Here is an 18828-nt window from a genome sequence, read left to right as displayed (position 1 = left end):
GCCAACACCAAGACATATTTCTTTGACATTTCCCTTTGAGGGGTTCTTTTTTAGGACTATAAAATTGCTTTTTTTTGGTTTGGAAAATCTCACCAATAATTAAATGTCTCCACGGAGATGGGATTTGGTTTGTTGACTGTCACAGATCTCTAATCTGGTCCACTGTGGAGTTAGCGTTGTAACTGCGCTGGCGGCGTGATGCCGACCAAGCAGCCCACTGCATTCCCGAGCACGTTCCTGTAGATACTATCGGGAAACTCGGGCAGGTGTCCGATTTAAGTATATTTAAAGTTACACCCTGATGAATTAATAATTACATTTTCAGAAGCAGTTTATGAGAGTTCTATGAAGATCAAAAAAAATGAACACATGAAGACACAATCTTAACTTTCAGTAGAACAATGAAGTGGGCTCTGTTCACCGGCATTTTGAAAAGAACAGGACCCCTTTTGATCTTCTGCATCGTGTTTTGTTAGTCTGTTTTTATTGACTCGTGTCTATAGTAATACATCATTTCATTTTAATATTCCTTCAAAGTTTGAAGCAAAAAATGAGCAATGAAAACACATGTAACATCAGATTAGACTTTTGCAATGAATAAAACATCTTATTTTCCAGTCATTGAAAGCATCCCAGTGTGGCCTGAGAATGGGAGGTCATTAAAGGCCTTGAAACACCTAGAGATCAGAGTCAGATGGGCTGTGACCATGACACACATTCCTCTGTGGGCCACTTCACACCAAGCAGCCTCTGAATATGGATTTAATTCATTAACGGACCCTGGCTGCGTGTGGAAGTAGAGACTTTAGACCAATCTGGCTTCACAGACTGGCTCTTTCCCTGAGTGGCCACGTGGTCACTATCAGGCTTTCAGTACTCTCCTCTGTGAATGGAGGGTAATAATGCTTATCTCACTGAGGATGAGAATTAATTGTAATTTATTTATACCGAGGATCTAGTACAAGCCTGGCATGCGAGCCATCAATAAGAGTTAGGGGACTTCCTCAGTGCAGCAATGAAACCAAGACATTTTTTTTCCCAAATAAGTTTTATGAAGAGGAATCAGACAGCCTTCCAAGCACTACAGAGATTTGATGATAAAGCTTAGAAAAACAAGTTTTCAATTTTTACATTTTGCAATTATTCTCAGTTCAGGTCAGTCACAGAGTCCGACTCTTTGCAACCCCATGGGCTGCAGCACCCCAGGCCTCCCTGACTCTTCGCGACCCCATGGGCTGCAGCACACCAGGCCTCCCTGTCCACCGCCAACCCCTGTAGTTTACTCAAACTCATGTCCATCGAGTCGGTGATGCCATCCAACCATTTCGTTCTCTGTCATCACCTTCTCCTCCTGCCCTCAATCTTTCCCAGCATCAGGGCCTTTTCCAATGAGTCAGTTCTTCACATCAGGTGGTCAAAGTATTGGAACTTCAGCTTCAACATCAGTCCTTCCAATGAATATTCAGGACTGATTTCCTTTCGGATGGACTGGTTGGATCTCCTTGCAGTCCAAGGAACTCTCAAGAGTCTGCTCCAACACCACAGTTCAAAAGCATCAATCCTTCGGCGTTCAGCTTTCTTTATGGGTCAACTCTCACATCCATACATGACTACTGGAAAAACCATAGCTATGACAATTATTGTCATATATATGCAATTTATATAGCATGAAATTGAATGTTCACCAACTGACCAAATAAAGACTAAATGTTTCTTTAAGTCGTACAATCAACTTTTTATTTCTCTTGAGCAGTAGACCTTTGGAAAGAAAATAAAATAGCTAGATACTTACCTAATTTTACTAAAATAGACTCCAATTGAATTAAAGATTTAAATGTTAAAAATTTTTAAAAAGACACAAACATGTTGGAAGAAAGCAGGCATAAATTTTTTAATAATTTTTGTTTCCTTTTTTAATTTTTGAGTGAAGACAGTTTGACTGTGCAGGACATAAAGCCTAGACACCACAAATTCATATATTGATAAGCCTGACAACATAAAATTGTGAAATTTTTATACTGCATAAAGAAAATCCAAGGTCAAATAACAAAATGGGAGCATTGTCAGCAGCATATGTGACAAGAAAATGGTGACTAAGATACAAAAGCTCTTAAAAATAGATAGAAAAGTACCAAGTTAATTTCAAAATTGGCAAAAATAATGTGAAGAGACTTCATAAAAATAAATGCAAATGGACAATAAATATTCACCTGAAACTTATTCACATTCATCATTTTAAAAATGCAAGTCCAAACAATTTTATGGCATTTTTCAGCTATCAAAATATCAGGCAACTCTTATTTTATATAGTTCATAATTTTGATGTGTGTGGTGAAGCAGACACATCCACTCACCGCTGCTGGGAATGTAAGTTTCTGAAATTAACTTAGAATATGTATACCGAAATGTAAAGTCTGCAGGGCCACTGTCAGTAATTTATTTACTGAATGCCTTGGCACATCAATGCACAGTCCTATGCATATAAGAATTTTCTTTGCAGATTATCTACACAGATTTTTTTTTTAATGCTGGATAAATCTACATGTTCATGACAGGGAAATAGTAAAGAAAATAAGACTATATCTTTAACACGGCACGCTTTTAGCTCTAGAAAAGAATGACAAACTCTAATGTGCACATTAGAAATGATTTACATGATTTTGATGTGGAAAAGTAATATGTAAATAGTTTTATTGTAAACTTCCATTTATGCAAAGAATAAGTATGAATGTGGATATAGCACACATATTGGATATTTTTCTGGGAAAAAAAAGGAGAAAAAAAAAGTTGAGAGTCAAATTAGGGATATCAGTGTGAAACAGCAGGAAGGAAGGAGTAAGGCTCTTTATTTAATGCTTTCCTGAACTATTTGAAAGTTTCTTTGTGCTCTTGTATGTTTTACTTTCATTGAAAAAATGACGTTAGCATGAAGATAAAAATATATAAATTGTAAAGAACTAAAATTAAATGTCATTAGGAGTCAGCAGATAATTTGGGGTGTTGAAAAACATGTACTGTGTCCTCTTGAGAAGGAACTGCCAAAATGGCATTCTTGGGGTCAAATGATACATTCATTGGTGCTTAATGCGTTTTATTTCCTCCAGACAAAGCCAAAGGACGATCAAGAGCTGGAACCCACTTTGATTCAGCCAGGAGACGAAGCAGAGCCGTCCTTTATCACATCTCTGGCCACCTGCAAAGAAGAGAAAAGAACAAATTGAAAATAAACAATGTAGGTAGTGTGTGTGTACACAGCGAATGCGAGATTTTCCCTCGGCGGCAATGTTTGATTCACTAAAGAGAGGCTCCAATTACTCATTTATTGACTTTCCTAGATTTTTTTCCACTTTGACTTGCACTTTCCTATAAAGAACAAATGGGAAAGGCCAGCAGTCACAAGGCATTTCCATAATAAATGTGATTAATCATAGTGTTATCACCAGCCTAGAATATTATTTCAGTCAGTACAATATGGTACTAGAGAGACTGCAAATGAGACTGGTTGCATTTATGAACAAGTTATATTACACATTCGTCGTTTGTTGGTTAAAATTTCTCAAATTTAATTTTCATTCCATCTGTTTTGCACTTTATCTAATTTCACTGAATGCTTTCATCCAAGGGAACCATGAACAAATCAGTCATTACTCCATTTAGAAATTTACATTTTATGCAACACAGAATTGGGAATTTCACACCTAAGAACACTGGATTTGAAATGACATGCCATATACGTTATAGTTTTTTTTTTTTTAAGTTAACTTTTAGTAAATCATAGTAGGGCTACTTTCTGAAACCTAGTGGTCATCTGGCCACAGCCACAGCAAATAACTGTGCTTATAAAAGGTGACTCCACAGAGTTTTAAGTGGCCCACGTCCCTCAGGATTTGCCAGTTAATTTCATCATAGGTTCCTAGGACGAAGAAACTTCACTAGAAATCCAGAACTATACCTGCATGCTTGTAGATACTCAAAGGTGATTTTTCAAATCATGGTAATGTCATTAATCTACATGGTGAAATCTCCAGAACATACAACTTTGGGGATATGTCTGACTATGGGGGTCAGACATCAAGATTCAGCATCTGACTTGCCAGTGACTTTAGAAAAATCATGTGAAACAACCAGAGCTAGTTTGGAATTGACCTCAAGTGCTTAGGTTCTGGGAGTTAGGGACACAGGAGCTTCTTTGGCATCTCATTTTACATGGAGAACTCAAAACTATCTAATCTGATGTGCAAACAGTGTGCTAAAACAGTCTTCATGGGACGCACAAAGTATCCTCTTGTCTGAGTTTCATGAACAGAGAGTCCAGGGTGGAGTGCCATCCAACATGCAAGGGCTGCAGAGCCGGCTCTGCCTCAGAGGGATGCTCTCTGGAAGCCAAACCGTTTCCACCCATTAGTGCTCCAGGACCATCACCCACGCTGGTGTTGATCTGGATGTACTGCTTAAGAGCCAAGTTCCATTTAGTTTGTCTTGGCTGAATGTAAAGATCCTCCAGGAAAACCTGTATGTCACATTGATTTCCCGAGAATCCAGGAGACACGGCTCACCGCTAGATCATGAATCCTTCTCCTGGTTCCTTGTTACACCTGCTTCCATTTACCAAGTCAGCCTTAGTGATGATAGAAGTTCTAGGAAGAAACAAATGTAACCACACCTGGCCTTTATTCTATGCAAACCAGCAGCAAAGCACCTAAACAAATATTAGCCTGAGATTCTGTAATGCTGAAAGAAGACACTCTACTAGCCTTTAGTCCAGAGTCATTTAAATGTACCAAGTCTTAGTGGGCTTAAAAATGCATTCACAGAACATGCTGTTTTTCCCCTTCTGATTCAACAAAGTACAGAACAGCACTTAAAAATCTTATTTAAAAAATCATAACTCCCACTACTTGGCTCATTTGCTAAATTGCATTTATTTAAGAATTACACACATCAGGATGGAGCATTAAAATACTACATGGTAATGAAGGATGTCTAATCAACACGGAGACTCTGACAGTACAAGTGGTACGTATTTCTGAAACAGAAATGTGGAGGCAGGATGAGCCCTGTTCACCATCTTATTTCAAGGAGAACAGAGCCAGAATACTAAAAAATGGCAGAGAGACTAGAGAAGGGGAAACAACCATCCAGTTTATTGGCTAGACAATCAGTCTTTGGGAAATCCTGAATATATTAACATTCAAGTGACCAAAAAAAAAGATTTCTTAATATTTTTGTAGGTCTTTGCTATTTACAAATCCGCTTTGCTATTATCATATTATTTGATTCTTACAGCAAGCCAGTACTAGATATGATTTTTATTAGTTCCATTTCAATGATGGAAAAGAACAACTTAGTTGAAACATCAGAAGCAGAACCAGCAGAGGTGGGACCCAACCATGAGTCCCCTGACGCAGCGACAGTGCTTCTGCCCTACCCCACTTCTCCTCTGATACAGTTCTGGGCAATAGGAACATGTGATTCAACTCGGAACAAATTAGCTCATCCGGCTGTTAGCAAGCTCTGAGAATCGCAATATAAGTAATGCCCTTCAGTCCTGGCTCCAACTTTGGAAACAGCTTTTAATTTCTGGTTTCCTTGACTGGCTACTCTATTCAGTGACACTGGGATGATGCAAGTGCCTTCAACTCAAAAGATCCCACGGCAGGCTTGAGAGCTGGAAAGGACAGTGCTGAGACGCCCAAATATGACTGAGGGGGCTCTGGGCTGGTCGTCACGGAAGGCATATGCTACCCTGCAGTCTCTCAGCATGATCACTGTAGAGACATTTTCCCATCCCTTTGTTCATTCAGAAGTTGATTTCAAAGACATGTTGCAGAAATAGTTTATGGAATAGTTAGCCTTGATGAGGTTTTGGCCTGAAGCGCTGTGATTTAATAATACATCCTCAAAGAGTCGGGAACGACTGAGCGTGCCCGCACTCCCTGCGGCGTGTGGGATCTTAGTTCCCCGAGCAGGGATCGAACCCTGGGACCGCTCTTGTGGAAGCGCGGAGTCTTAACCGCTGGGTCGGCAGGGAAGTCCTGCCGGCCCAGTTTTTGCCTGTGGGTAGCATAGACGATTGAGACGGAACTGCTCGCATCCTTTCTGCAGCGACCCCAGTTCTGCCACTTCCACAGCAACACAGCAGGCAGCGTCTCCTCTTAGTCAGCATGTTGTCAGTCGTAAGAAAGACGGTGATGCCCTACAACCAATTTTTGTTAGTGGAAGGTAGAGCATCCTGGCCCCTGGTAAAGACTCCGCCTGCAGTGCAGGAGTTCAATTTCTGGGTCAGGAAGATCCACTGGAGAAGGGGTAGGCTACCCACTCCAGTGTTCTTGGGCTTCCCTGGTGGCTCAGCTGGTAAAGAATCTGCCTGCGATGCAGGATCCCTGGGTCGGGAAGATCCCCCGGAGGAAGGCATTGCAACCCACTCCAGAATTCTTGCCTGGAGAATCTCATGGACAGAGGAGCCTGTTGGGCTGTAGTCCATGGGGTCACAGAGAGTCAGATATGACTGAGCGACTAAGCATGGTAGAGGTTAAACAACTCAAACACCATTCCTACTAAAGAGTATGATTCCAAATCAATAAATGATAGATAACTAAAATTGAGAATAGTTGGTTGTATTATTCTGTAGGCAAACTTCATATATTTCAGGGTTATAAATATGCCTTTTTCTCCATACTTGCTAAAAGCACACTTTCGAATTGTAAGAAATTTCTTCCATTCAAAAGGTTTTTGATAAAACTTTATAAATAGAGTAGTAGGAGGAGGATGTCTTTTTGCACTCTTTTCAATCCTGATTGTGTCAAGATGTATGCAGAATTTGAATGAGAAACCTTTTAAAGTTTAAGTCTAAGCTGAGATGCATTGGAGTCTCAGTATCTTTTAAAATAATGTATTTTGAGTAGCCTATAAAAATGAAGTGGTGTGATTTATTTTCTGATTTTTGGAGATAACCATTACATTGCTGACCTTTGCAACAGCACCACTAATACTTCATAAAATGCACATACTTCAAATGAAAAAATATTTTGCTTCTTGAGTTTTCACAGCCTTCACTCCTGGAGCTAGCTTCTCTCTGAAACAAAGTCAGAATTTCAGTTCTATAACATGATAGAAGAAGACTCATTTGGATAAAAACTGAGATATTCTTCCATGGCTTTTGGTAATGTGTTATTATAGCAAATATTGGGGGAAAAATCATACTGGCCTCTGTCCCGTTCTATCGTAAACACAAGTGCTTGTCAGCTTGGAGACTCTAAGTCTCTTACGGCCCCTAAGTCTCTTTTCTGCACCCGAATCAGCTCTGATGAGAAGCCCAGCAGGTGTTACTTCCTTCTTCCTCTCTGAATTTTATGGCATAATTTACCTTTGGAACTAGTTCCAAAAGCCAAAGAATGAAGCGAAGGAGGCAGGCCCAGCCAGGGGGCTGAGTGGGGCATAGACACAGTGGCAGATGGGCAGGAAAGAACCGTCAGGAAGGAGGGACGCAGATCCCCCTCAGATGAGTGCCCGGGTGGGTGGAGTGGGAATATTAACCGAGGTAGAAGCTTGTGTCATAAACGCCCGCCAAGGAGAGACGCAAGACGGAAGCAGCGTTCCTATCAAGGGAGCAGGAGTGTTTGGCCTCCAGAGAGTCCCCGCGAAAGACTCCATGCTCCTGACTGCTCTCAACCTTTCTTAAATCCCCAGGTACTTTAGGGATCCCTGAATATGTCATATTAATTTGCTCTTCGCTCAATGCCTGAAAGAAAAAAAAACAGAGGCTGCAACCTGCAAGTAACATACACTCCAGAACCTCTAACTGTTCATTCAATGTGACTTTCAATTTTAAGTTTCCATTACCCAGCTTGTAATTCTCATTAATTGAGGTCAAAGCAAGGTGCACAAGTATCTGGCCATAGGCTGTCAAATTTCCCCACACCCTGTTGTTGGGCCTCCTTTTGTCTCATCGCAGTAAAGGGAATTGTTCATCAATTTGGACCGCTTTCAAAGTGGAGTGCTTTTGCAGTTATAAAAACTCCAGCTATTCTTCTGCGTTTAATCAGCTGCACAGTGAACATTGCTTTTCTCCTCCCATGACTTAAATAATACCTGTTAAGTAACTGTTTTTCACTTTGCCATCTTAACAAGGGCGAGCCAGTGTCAGAATAAACCCACGTCCATCGCGGTTGTGAGATTTGGGTTCCCAACTGGAAGCTTCACCAACAACCTTAATGCAAGTAGTCAGTACAGTCTGGTTGTATTTTGAAAGATGTGTTAACAGCTATTTACAATCAAATTTGATCATATAGCTTTATCCTTTCTGGAAAAAAATGGCACCTTTGCTGTTACTAGAAGAATTTCAGGTATTCTTTACATATATTCTTTACATAATGACTGTCTTCTCAAAACTATAAGTATATGGAATGTCCCCACGACAGTAGGAACCTAGCTGTATCCGGTGTTTATAATGTATGTGGGATTATACTTGCAACTTCGGATGTTTCCAGATGACATTTTAGGTAATGACCTTTTTACTCAAATGAACAAAAGTCTAGATTACTCACGTTTTAACACGGATGACTACACTCTGATTTTCCTGTTACTTATAACAAAGATCCCTGCCCAGTTTTAATTTATACATCTCTAATTTTTTTGCATTACCAGCTTCTAAATGTCTCTTGTAAGATCTAGTACCATGATATGTGTTTCTAAATAATTCTCCCCGTTCCTTATTTCTAATGTTGTGTTTCTCCCTTCTCTCCTTTTTGTCTTTATCCACAGAATGTTTTTGTAGACAAACCAGCATTTCCGGAGTATAAAGTTTCTGATGCAAAAAAGTCCAAATTCATCCTTTTGCATTTTAGCACTTTCAAAGCCGGCTGGGACTGGCTTATTCTACTGGCGACGTTTTATGTTGCCGTGACGGTTCCTTACAACGTCTGCTTCATTGGCAATGATGACCTGTCGACCACTCGGAGCACAACAGTCAGTGACATAGCAGTGGAGATTCTTTTTATTATAGGTAAGAACCAATGGCTGTTTTCCTAGGAGATTTGCATAGGGGAAGGCAGATGTGTTCCAGATTTTTGTAACTTGAATTTGAGCTAAGATCCATTTGCATGGGCATAACTCAGCCTCTGATGCAAATTTTGGAGAAGCACATATTTGGGTTTCTGAAAATTACCTCTTCCAGCTTTCTCACGGTTCCTTTTTGTAGAGGTCTACACGATGTTTTTTGTTTCTATTCTTATTTCATCAAAAGCGGGCCGAAACAGACTTAATGGCTGTTCTGTTTTGTACTCTCAGCATCTCCGGTGGTCTTACCTGCACAGGGTCAGAGATGAGGCTTGGCAAGCACTCATCAGTGGCGTCCTGGTAATGGCCCATCCTGGGCGTGTTCCTTCAAGCCCATCTGTGCCTTTCGGGAACCTGATGGTGGTTGCCACAGGTGGCCTAGTTGCAGAAGCAACGGATTACATAACCTTCCTACTCAGTCATCAGACACACTGAGTATCTGACTTTACCTAAAGGAGAGTCCCTGAGGGATGTTTGCTAAGAATATTTATCTATAGAACATTGGGAATCCCAGTTGAAGCTGCATCTGCTCCATGCTTCTCGGCCTTTTCCTCGTTTTCTGTCCCTTAAAGTTCCATCTTGTGTAGACCACAGCCAAGCTCTTGCTTGATTATTCTAGATCATTATGAAGGCTCAGACTGATCCCCTGTGGAGTTTCTGAGCACCGTTAGCAACCCGACTCCTGCATTTTTCCCTGGTCATGGTGATGTAGGGTAACATCCTTTCTGTAAAGATGAGAGAACTGAAAATGTTTTTAAGCAGTAGGTGAACAAGGGATGGAAAAAAATGGACCCTAAAAGTTCAAAGAAAAGGAAATAAATAAGTGAAGCAAGTCAAAAGCTTGTTTCAATGGTTATGGTACATTTTTCTCTGTGGAACTGGTGCAGTTTGGGGTTCTCCAGTGGAATGTCAGCCTGTGCTTGCTCTGCAAGTTTTATGCCCTTGGTGTGATTTTGGCATCACAATTCACGTGCACTTCCCAGGCATCCCCCACAGACCCCAGCTCCCACCCCAAAGGCGAAGGCCACGGTGTGTTTGGACCACTAGGTGGCAATGTTGTCCAGTTAGGTATCTTGGTAAGGCTAATACCTCAAAGAAATTTATCTTTTTTTAACCTAAATTATTGTTTATTGGAGAAGTAAAACTGTAGAGGAATATTAAATCACTGTTAAATGGCAAATAACATTCTAGTCTGCAGTAGAATTGTGCAAGATGTGTTTCAAGATGGCTGTGTAGGAAGAGTCTGAACTCACCTGCTCCCACGGAAACAGCAAATCCATGGCTGCATAAGGAACGATTTCCTTGAAAACAGAGCAGAAAACTAGCTGAACAGCTCCTCCATTAAAAAAAGGATAAAAGGCACACATGAAGAAGGTAGATGAGGCAGAGATATGGTCTCTGCAAAAACCACACTGCTGGTGTGGTAGCCCGCACCTGGAAGCCCAGCAAGCATATGGAGCTTCTTCCTGAAGAGTGAAGGGGCTCATATTCACCCACAGCGAGCACATGGAGCTTCTTCCTGAAGAGTGAAGGGGCTCATGTTCAGCACCAGGACCCCAGTTCTTGAGACCTCACCTGAGAGACAAGCCCCTCAAACATCTGACTTTGAAAGTCAAAGCGGCTTGCATCCGGAAGACTCGAATGGCTGTAGGGAACAGAAATGCCACTCTTAAAGGGCTCACCTGCACACCTGGACACCCTGGGACTGTGTGTTCAAGCAGCAGTTTGCAAGTGCCTAGAGCGTATGTGCAGGAGATTTGTCAGCTAAACCTAAAGTGTCTGCTGAAGGGACGGAAGCCGGGGTGGGGTGGGGGGCCTCTCCAGGGGCTGAGGGGCCCGTGGGCCCCATTTCTGTGCTCCTGTTAGCTAGTGTTGATGGGTGTGCCCCACTCCTGCGTGTCCACTGCCCTATTAAAGTCACTGGTGCATACTCCACGACTGTCTGGCTCTGGTGGCCAGGGGAACTGGTGTTTCTGGGCCCCATGGGACTAAAACAATCCGAGAGCCAGCTCTTGGCAGGCCGTGACCCCTAAAGCACGGCACCGCACAGACTGAATCACACTCTGGATCTTCCTATGAAAAGTATCCATCCACTTGTCCAGAGCTTCGACCTGAAGGGCCGGCTTCAGGTTTACTACACATCTATAGACTAAAGAGAGATTCCTTCTTTCTGTTCTTCCTTGGCTGTGCTAGAGCTCATTAGTACTTCCTAGTGAAGAGCTTATAGATCATCTAAAGCCCTGATTTTTGCAACTGTCACCAGAGGAATACCGCCAAATTGCCTGGTCTAGAGGTCAGCAGAGTTTACAGCTGAAGTCTCAGAGAATGATGTATATTTTCATACTTTTAAAGCTTCTGCCTGATGATCTGACTCCCAATCAGCCTGAAACTAGGAGCTGAGACCCTCCCTTAGGAACATTGACACTTGGCACACTTAACAAATGAGATCTATCAAGAGAAAATCAAGACCCAGGGCAAGGTTGAGCAATAAGTTTCATCCCCTACACAAGGTCTCTCCATCAGGACTGGAAGAGGTAGCTGTTTTAACTAATGCATAGAAACAAATAGAATCGGGCAGAATGAAGAAAGAGAGGAATATGTTCCAAATAAAAGAATAAGAAAAACACCTAGGGAGGAAAAAAACCCTTAATGAAGTAAAAATAATAATTGATTAAGTGAAGAGTTCAAAGGGATGTCATAAAGATGCTCACCAAACTCAGAAAGGAATGGATGAACACAGTGAGAATTTCAACAAAGAGATGAGACTATAAGACATCACATAGCTGAAGAATACGATAACTGAACTGGAAAATACACTAGAGGAATTCAACAGTGGACTAACTGAACCAGGAGAAAGAATCAGCAATCTGGAGACAGGGCAGTGGAACTCACTCAAAAAAGAGCAGCAAAAAGAAAAAAGAATGCCAAAAAGTGAAGATAGCTTCCTATGGGACGACTTCAAGCAAAATAGCATTTGCATTACAGAGTCCAGAAGGAAAAGGAAAAGAAAAAGGGGCAGAAAACTTATTTGAAGAAATAATGGCTCAAAGCTTTACTAAGCTGGGGAAGGAAATAGACATCCAGATTCAGATCCAGAGAATTCCAAAAAGGTGAACCCCAGAAGAGCCACACCAAGACATGTTATAATTAGAATGTCATAATTTAAAGAGAGAATCTTAAAAGCAGCAAGCATAAAACAACTTGTGCACTGGGACAGCCCCATAAGACTATCAGATTTTTCAGTAGAAGCTTTGCAGGTCAGGAGAGAGTGGCATGATATATTCAAAGTGCTGAAAGAGAAAAACTTCCAAACAAGAATAATCTATCCATAAAGACTGTCGTTCAGAATCAAAGGAAAGATAGTTTCCAGACATGCAAAAGCTAAAGTTCATACCACTAAAATGGTCTTATGGGAAGTGTAAAGGGCCTTCTAAAAGTATTAATTAGTAATAAAATTATATGAAAGTAAAAATTCTATCAGTAAAGGTAAATATATAGTAAAGGTATTTCTTAGTGATTTATAAAGTGTATATGAAGGTTAAAAGATAAAAGTGGTTTAAAAAAAAAGCTATAACTATAATAATTAAGGGATACACAAAATTAAAAGATATAAATTGTGACATCAAAAAGAGAATACATGGAGGGGGCAGTAAAAATAGAGTATTAGAATGTGCTCAAACTTGACTTGTTATAACTTAAATAGACTGTTCTTTATTTAGGCTGTCATATGTGAACCTCATGCTAACCACAAAGCAAAAGCCTATAGTAGATACACAAAAGGTAATGAATGAGAAAGGAATTTAATCATAAAGAAACCACTAAAACTCAAGGAAAGAGAACAGGAGAAGAAAAAACAACCACAAAACAGTTACAAAACAATCAACAAAATAGCATTAAGTACATAACTGTGATAATTGCTTTGTACATGGACTAAATCTTCCAATCAAAAGACGTAGAACGGCTGATTGGATAAATAAATAGGACCTAATCTTCATACTACCTGCAAGAGAAGCTCGTGTTAAATGTAACGACACACACAGACTGAAAGCGAGGAATGGAAATGATGCTTCACACAAATGGAAACAAAAAGAAAGCTGGGATAACTATGCTTATATCAGACAAAATAGATTTTAAAACGAAGATGATAATAAGAGACAAAGACAGGCATTATATGAAATTATATGAGAAATATATAATGAGAAAGGGATAAATCCAGCAAGAGAATATAACATTTGTATTAATAAATATTTATGCACTCAACATAGGAGCACCTAAATATATAAGACAAATATTAACAGACCTAAAGGGAGAAGTAGGAAGCAATACAGTAACACTAGGGACTTTATTATTTCACTCACATCAATGGATAGATCACTCAGAAAGAGAGTCAAGAAGGAAGCATTGGCCTTGACACGTCAGACCAGATGCAATGAACACATATCTACAGAGCATTCTATCCAAAAGTAGCAGAATACACGTTCTTCTCAAGGGAACATGGACTATTCTCCAGGATAGATCATATGTTAGGCCACATAGCAAGTCTCAATAAGGTAAAGGAGATTGAAGTCAAAGGAAGCATGTTTTCCTGAACCCATGGTACGAAACTAGAAATCCGATACAATAAGAATAAGAAGAAAACTGGAAAAATCTTAAATGTGTGGAGATTAAACAACATGCTACTGAACAATAAATGAGTCAATGAAACGATCAAAGGAGAAATCAAAAAATGCCTTGAAACAAATGAAAATACAAGGTACCAAAATCTACTGAATGCAACAAAAATAGTTCTAAAAGGGAAGGAAATTCATAGTGATACAAGACTACCTCTAGAAACAGAACCATCTCCAATAAACAACCTAACTTTTCACCCCCAAAATACTAGAAAAACGATAAACAAAACCTTATTTTAGAAAATGGCAGAAAAACATTAGAGAAGAAATAAATGAAATAGAGACTAAAAATAAAGTGGAAAAGATCAGTGAAACTAAGATCTGGTCCTTTGAAAAGATGAAATTGTCAAACCATTAGCTAGATTCACTAAGGAAATAAAAAAGGAAAGCGAAGCTCAAATGGAATCAGAAATGAAACAGGAGAAGACACAATGATGCCAAAGGAATGCAAAGGATCAGAAGAAACTGTTGTGAACAATTATACACCAACAAACTGGCCACCCCAGAAGAAGTGGATAAATTTCTAGAAACATATAATCTTCCAAGACTGAATTGTGAAGAAATAGAAAGCCTGAATAGACAAATTAGTAGTAAGGAGATTGAACCAGAAATCAAAAACTATCCAACAAAGAGAAGTCCAGGACCAAGTGGCTTCGTTGGTGAAATCTACCAGGCAATCAAAGAAGATTAAATATGTATTCTTCTCAAACTCTTCTCAAAAATCCAACTCATTTTATGAGACTATCATTACCCTGATACCAAAACAAACAAGGGCACCACACACACACACTAGAAAATTATAGACTAATATTCCCTATAAACATAGATGTAAAAATCCTCAACAAAGTATCAGCAATACAAATTCAACAAAACATTATAAGAATACACATGACCAAGTGGAATTTATCTCAGGGATGTAAGAAGGATTCAGCATCTGAAAAACAATCACCATGATACAGCACATTAACAAAAGAAATGTAAGTCACATGATCATCATGATAGATGCAGAAAAAGCATTTGAAAAAAGCTAACATTCATTATGATAAAGAAATACCTCTTAACAAGTGGGTATAGAGGAAATGTACCCCAACCTAATAAAGCCCATATATGATAATCCCACAGCTAACATCGGAGTATATTCACTGAAAGCTTTTCCTCTAAGATCAGGAACAAGACAAAAGAGCCCATTTAACCACTATTTTTTGACATAATGTTAGAAGTCCTAGTCAGAGCAATTAGGCAAGACACGGTAGGTAGTAAAAGTCGTCCAAACTGGAAAAGAAGAACTAAAGTTACTTGCACATGATATAATTTTATGTCTAGAAAAATCTTAAAGATCCCACCAGAAATGTATCAGAACTAGTAGTGAATTGGGGAAATTTGTGGGAGTACAAAATCAATTTACAAAAATCTGATGTATTTTTATGCACTAACAATGAACTATCAAAAAGAGAAAACAATTCCCCTTACAATTGCAAAAAAAAAAACAGAATAAAGTGTCAAAGAATAAACAACCAAGAGATAAAACACCTGTAGAATGAGATCTTTGGGACATTGATGAAAGATTGAAGAAGACGCAAATGGATCAAGACATTCTACACTGAAGGATCAGAAGACTCAATATTGTTTAAATGTTTATATTATCTAATCAGTCTACAGATTCAGTGCAACCTCTACCAAAATCTCAAGGGCCTTTTTCACAGAAATCAGTCAGTTCAGTTCAGTTCAGTCACTCAGTCGTGTCCGACTCTTTGCAACCCCATGAATCGCAGCACGCCAGGCCTCCCTGTCCATCACCAACTCCCGGAGTTCACTCAGACTCACCTCCATCGAGTCAGTGATGCCATCCAGCCATCTCATCCTCTGTCGTCCCCTTCTCCTCCTGCCCCCAATCCCTCCCAGCATCAGAGTCTTTTCCAATGAGTCAACTCTTCGCATGAGGTGGCCAAAGTACTGGAGTTTCAGCTTTAGCATCAGTCCTTCCAAAGAAATCCCAGGGCTGATCTCCTTCAGAATGGACTGGTTGCAGTCCAAGGGACTCTCAAGAGTCTTCTCCAACACCACAGTTCAAAAGCATCAATTCTTCGGCGCTCAGCCTTCTTCACAGTCCACCTCTCACATCCATACATGACCACTGGAAAAACCATAGCCTTGACTAGATGGACCTTTGTTGGCAAAGTAATGTCTCTGCTTTTGAATATGCTATCTAGGTTGATCATAACTTTCCTTCCAAGGAGCAAGTGTCTTTTAATTTCATGGCTGCAATCACCATCTGCAGTGATTTTGGAGTCCAAAAAAATAAAGTCTGACACTGTTTCCACTGTTTCCCCATCTATTTTCCCTGAAGTGATGGGATCAGATGGCATGATCTTAGTTTTCTGAATGTTGAGCTTTAAGCCAACTTTTTCACTCTCCACTTTCACTTTTGTCAAGAGGCTTTTTAGTTCCTCTTCACTCTCTGTAATAAGGGTGGTAAATGAACATATATTAATCATATAGGCATAAAAACAGACACATAGATTAATGGAACAAAACTGAGAGCCCAGAAATAAGCTCACACATATATGATCAATTCATTTTCAATAAAGAGGGCAAGAATATTCAATGGAGAAATGACAGTATCTTCAATAAATGGTATTAGGAAAATGGGATAGGTACATGCAAAAAAATAAAAACAGGCTACTATCTTATACCATGCACAAAAATTAACTCAAGTTGATTAAAGACTTGAAACCATACAACTCCAAGGGAAAAACCATGGACAATAAACTCCCTGACTTCAGTCTTGGTGAGGATTTTTTGAATCAGACACCAAAGGCAAGGGCAACAAAAGCAAGAGTCGATGAGTAGGGCTACATCAAACCAAAAAAAATCCGCAAGGTTAAGGAAACCATCAAAAAAATTAAAATAAAAAGGCAATCTAATGAATGAGAGAAGATATTTGCAAATCATATTTTCAATAGGAGGTTAATATTCCAAAATATACAGAGAATCCATTGCAAGTCAATAATAGAAAAACAATCTAATTAAAAATACAGTACAGGATATGAACAGACATTTTTTTCAAAGACATACAGATGACCAACATCACTAATCATTGGGGAAATGCAAATCAAAACCACGCATGTTAAAATGGCTTTATCAGAAAGACAAGAATAGCAAGTGTGGTGAGGATGTGGGGGAAAGGGAACCTCACACACTGTTGGTGGGAATGTCAATTAGCACAGCCACGGTGGGAAACAGTATGGAGATGCTTCAAAAATTAAATTAAAATAGAGCTACTGTGAAGTGAAGTGAAAGTCGTTCAGTTGTGTCCGACTCTTTGTGACCCCATGGACTGTATAGTCCATGGAATTCTCCAGGCCAGAATACTGGAGTGGGTAGCCTTTCCTTCTCCAGGGGATCTCCCCCACCCAGGAATTGAACCCAGGTCTCCCACATTGCAGGCAGATTCATTACCAGCTGAGCCACCAGGGAAGCCCAAGAATACTGGAGTGGGTAGCCTATCCCTTCTCCAGGGATACCAAGGGGAAACCATATATACAGTAGAATACTACTCACCCATTAAAAAAGGATGAAATATTGCCATTTGCAAAAACATGGATGGACCTTGAGGGTATTGCTCTATGGAAAACCAAGCCAATAGAGAACAGATTGGTGGTTGCCATAGACCAGTGGTCCCAACCTTCTTGGTACCTGGGACTAGTTTCCTGGAAGAAAACTTTCCATGGATGGGCAGGGGGACGGTGCAGGGGGTAACGTGAGCCGTGTGGAGCTGCAGGTGGGGCTTTGCTCAGTCACCCGGCGCTCACCTCCTGCTGTGTGGTCTGGTTCCTAACACGCTGCAGGCAGGGAACAGTCCACGGGCTCTGGGCTGCAGACCCCTGCTTGAGAACGGGGGTGTTGGGAGGTGGGCAAGATATGTGAACAGGGCCAAAAGGTGCACACTTTCAGTTGTAAAATTAAAAAGTCCCAGGGATACAATGCATAGCATGGTGACTACAGTCAAGAATACTCTACTGTATATTTGAAAGGTGCTGAGAGAGCATATCTTAAAAAGTCTCATCACAAGGAAAAACAATTATGGGACTTTGTACCAAGGACTAATGGTAACTAGACCTGCTGTGATCATTTCACAGTATATACAAATATCCAATCGTTCTATTGTAGTCCTGAAACTAATACAATGGTATATGTCAACTTACCACAATTAAAAAACAAAAGAAAAAAATGAAAACTGTAGACAAATGGGGTGTGCCCATATGCCAGTGCATTAGTTTTATATCCTTTTACTTTGCTAATCTTTGATGCTTTCTGCCACTCACCCAAGAAAAATGTAAATCAGGACTCTAAAAAGCCTCCTCACGATCACGTCAAAGTGCTCATGAACTTGGGCGATCATTCAGCATATCTAAGCCTGAGTATCTGCTTAATGAATATTTATTAGTTATTTTTCAGCTCTGTTATAGAGACAAGCCTGTACCTTGACCTTTATTTCCCTCACTTCCTGGTTCTTAGATGTTGGGCATCTCTAGGCTTGGAAGCCATTTCTGCTCCCCCATGCTCATTGATAGAGGGTGTCTCGTTTATGCTCAGGAAAGCCCACACTTGTGAGAAAGATATGTTATTTTTTCTCTTTTTCCAAGGCTGCTTTCCTCTACTAAACTCATGGAGTGCGGCTTACCCCTCTTATAGCTGCCCTTAAACCTTCTGCTGTTCTTTCTTACCACCAATTCTACTGTGTTCTAGACAGCAAGAGCTTTTTCTAGGTAAACAATACCTGTCTCTTACTAGTTGCATGAGAAAAGAGTGGAAACCCACTCCTGTTTTTATGCAGTTTAGCTCCCACAAAGACGACTTTATACTTCAGTATATGTCCTGCTGAAGCGAGCACAGACTTCATAATTTGGGACTCGCCAACAGCTTTAGTGTGACTTCTGCCTGGAATCCCTAGTTGACTGGCTTATTTTTATAAGCACTAAAAACATCTCTGCTCTTTCCCTACTGTTATACTCCTGCTCTTTCTTCTTTTAAATGAGCTTAAACTCATCTATATAATAAAATATCTGGAAAAATAGCTTAACATTTCTTAAACATTCCT

At 40.0% G+C, this 18828-nt stretch overlaps 1 protein-coding gene across 2 annotated transcripts in view; it reads left to right on the top strand.

Moving 5' to 3' along the window:
* KCNH8 (potassium voltage-gated channel subfamily H member 8) overlaps nucleotides 1–18828 on the top strand; it is a 492266-nt gene that overhangs the window by 271923 nt on the left and 201515 nt on the right. For both annotated transcript variants that reach the window (XM_086367258.1, XM_086368133.1), the window contains exons 4-5: nucleotides 3105–3232; nucleotides 8764–9004. In XM_086367258.1, the coding sequence (XP_086223384.1) occupies nucleotides 3105–3232; nucleotides 8764–9004 (369 nt within the window). The remainder of the gene's footprint in view (nucleotides 1–3104; nucleotides 3233–8763; nucleotides 9005–18828) is intronic.

The sequence above is a fragment of the Bos grunniens genome, chromosome 1 (genome assembly GCF_055505025.1).
Source record: "Bos grunniens cultivar Pamir isolate PY7600 chromosome 1, Bosgru_T2T1.0, whole genome shotgun sequence".
Lineage (NCBI taxonomy): Eukaryota > Metazoa > Chordata > Mammalia > Artiodactyla > Bovidae > Bos > Bos grunniens.
This window is presented reverse-complemented; position numbering and strand designations above follow the sequence as displayed.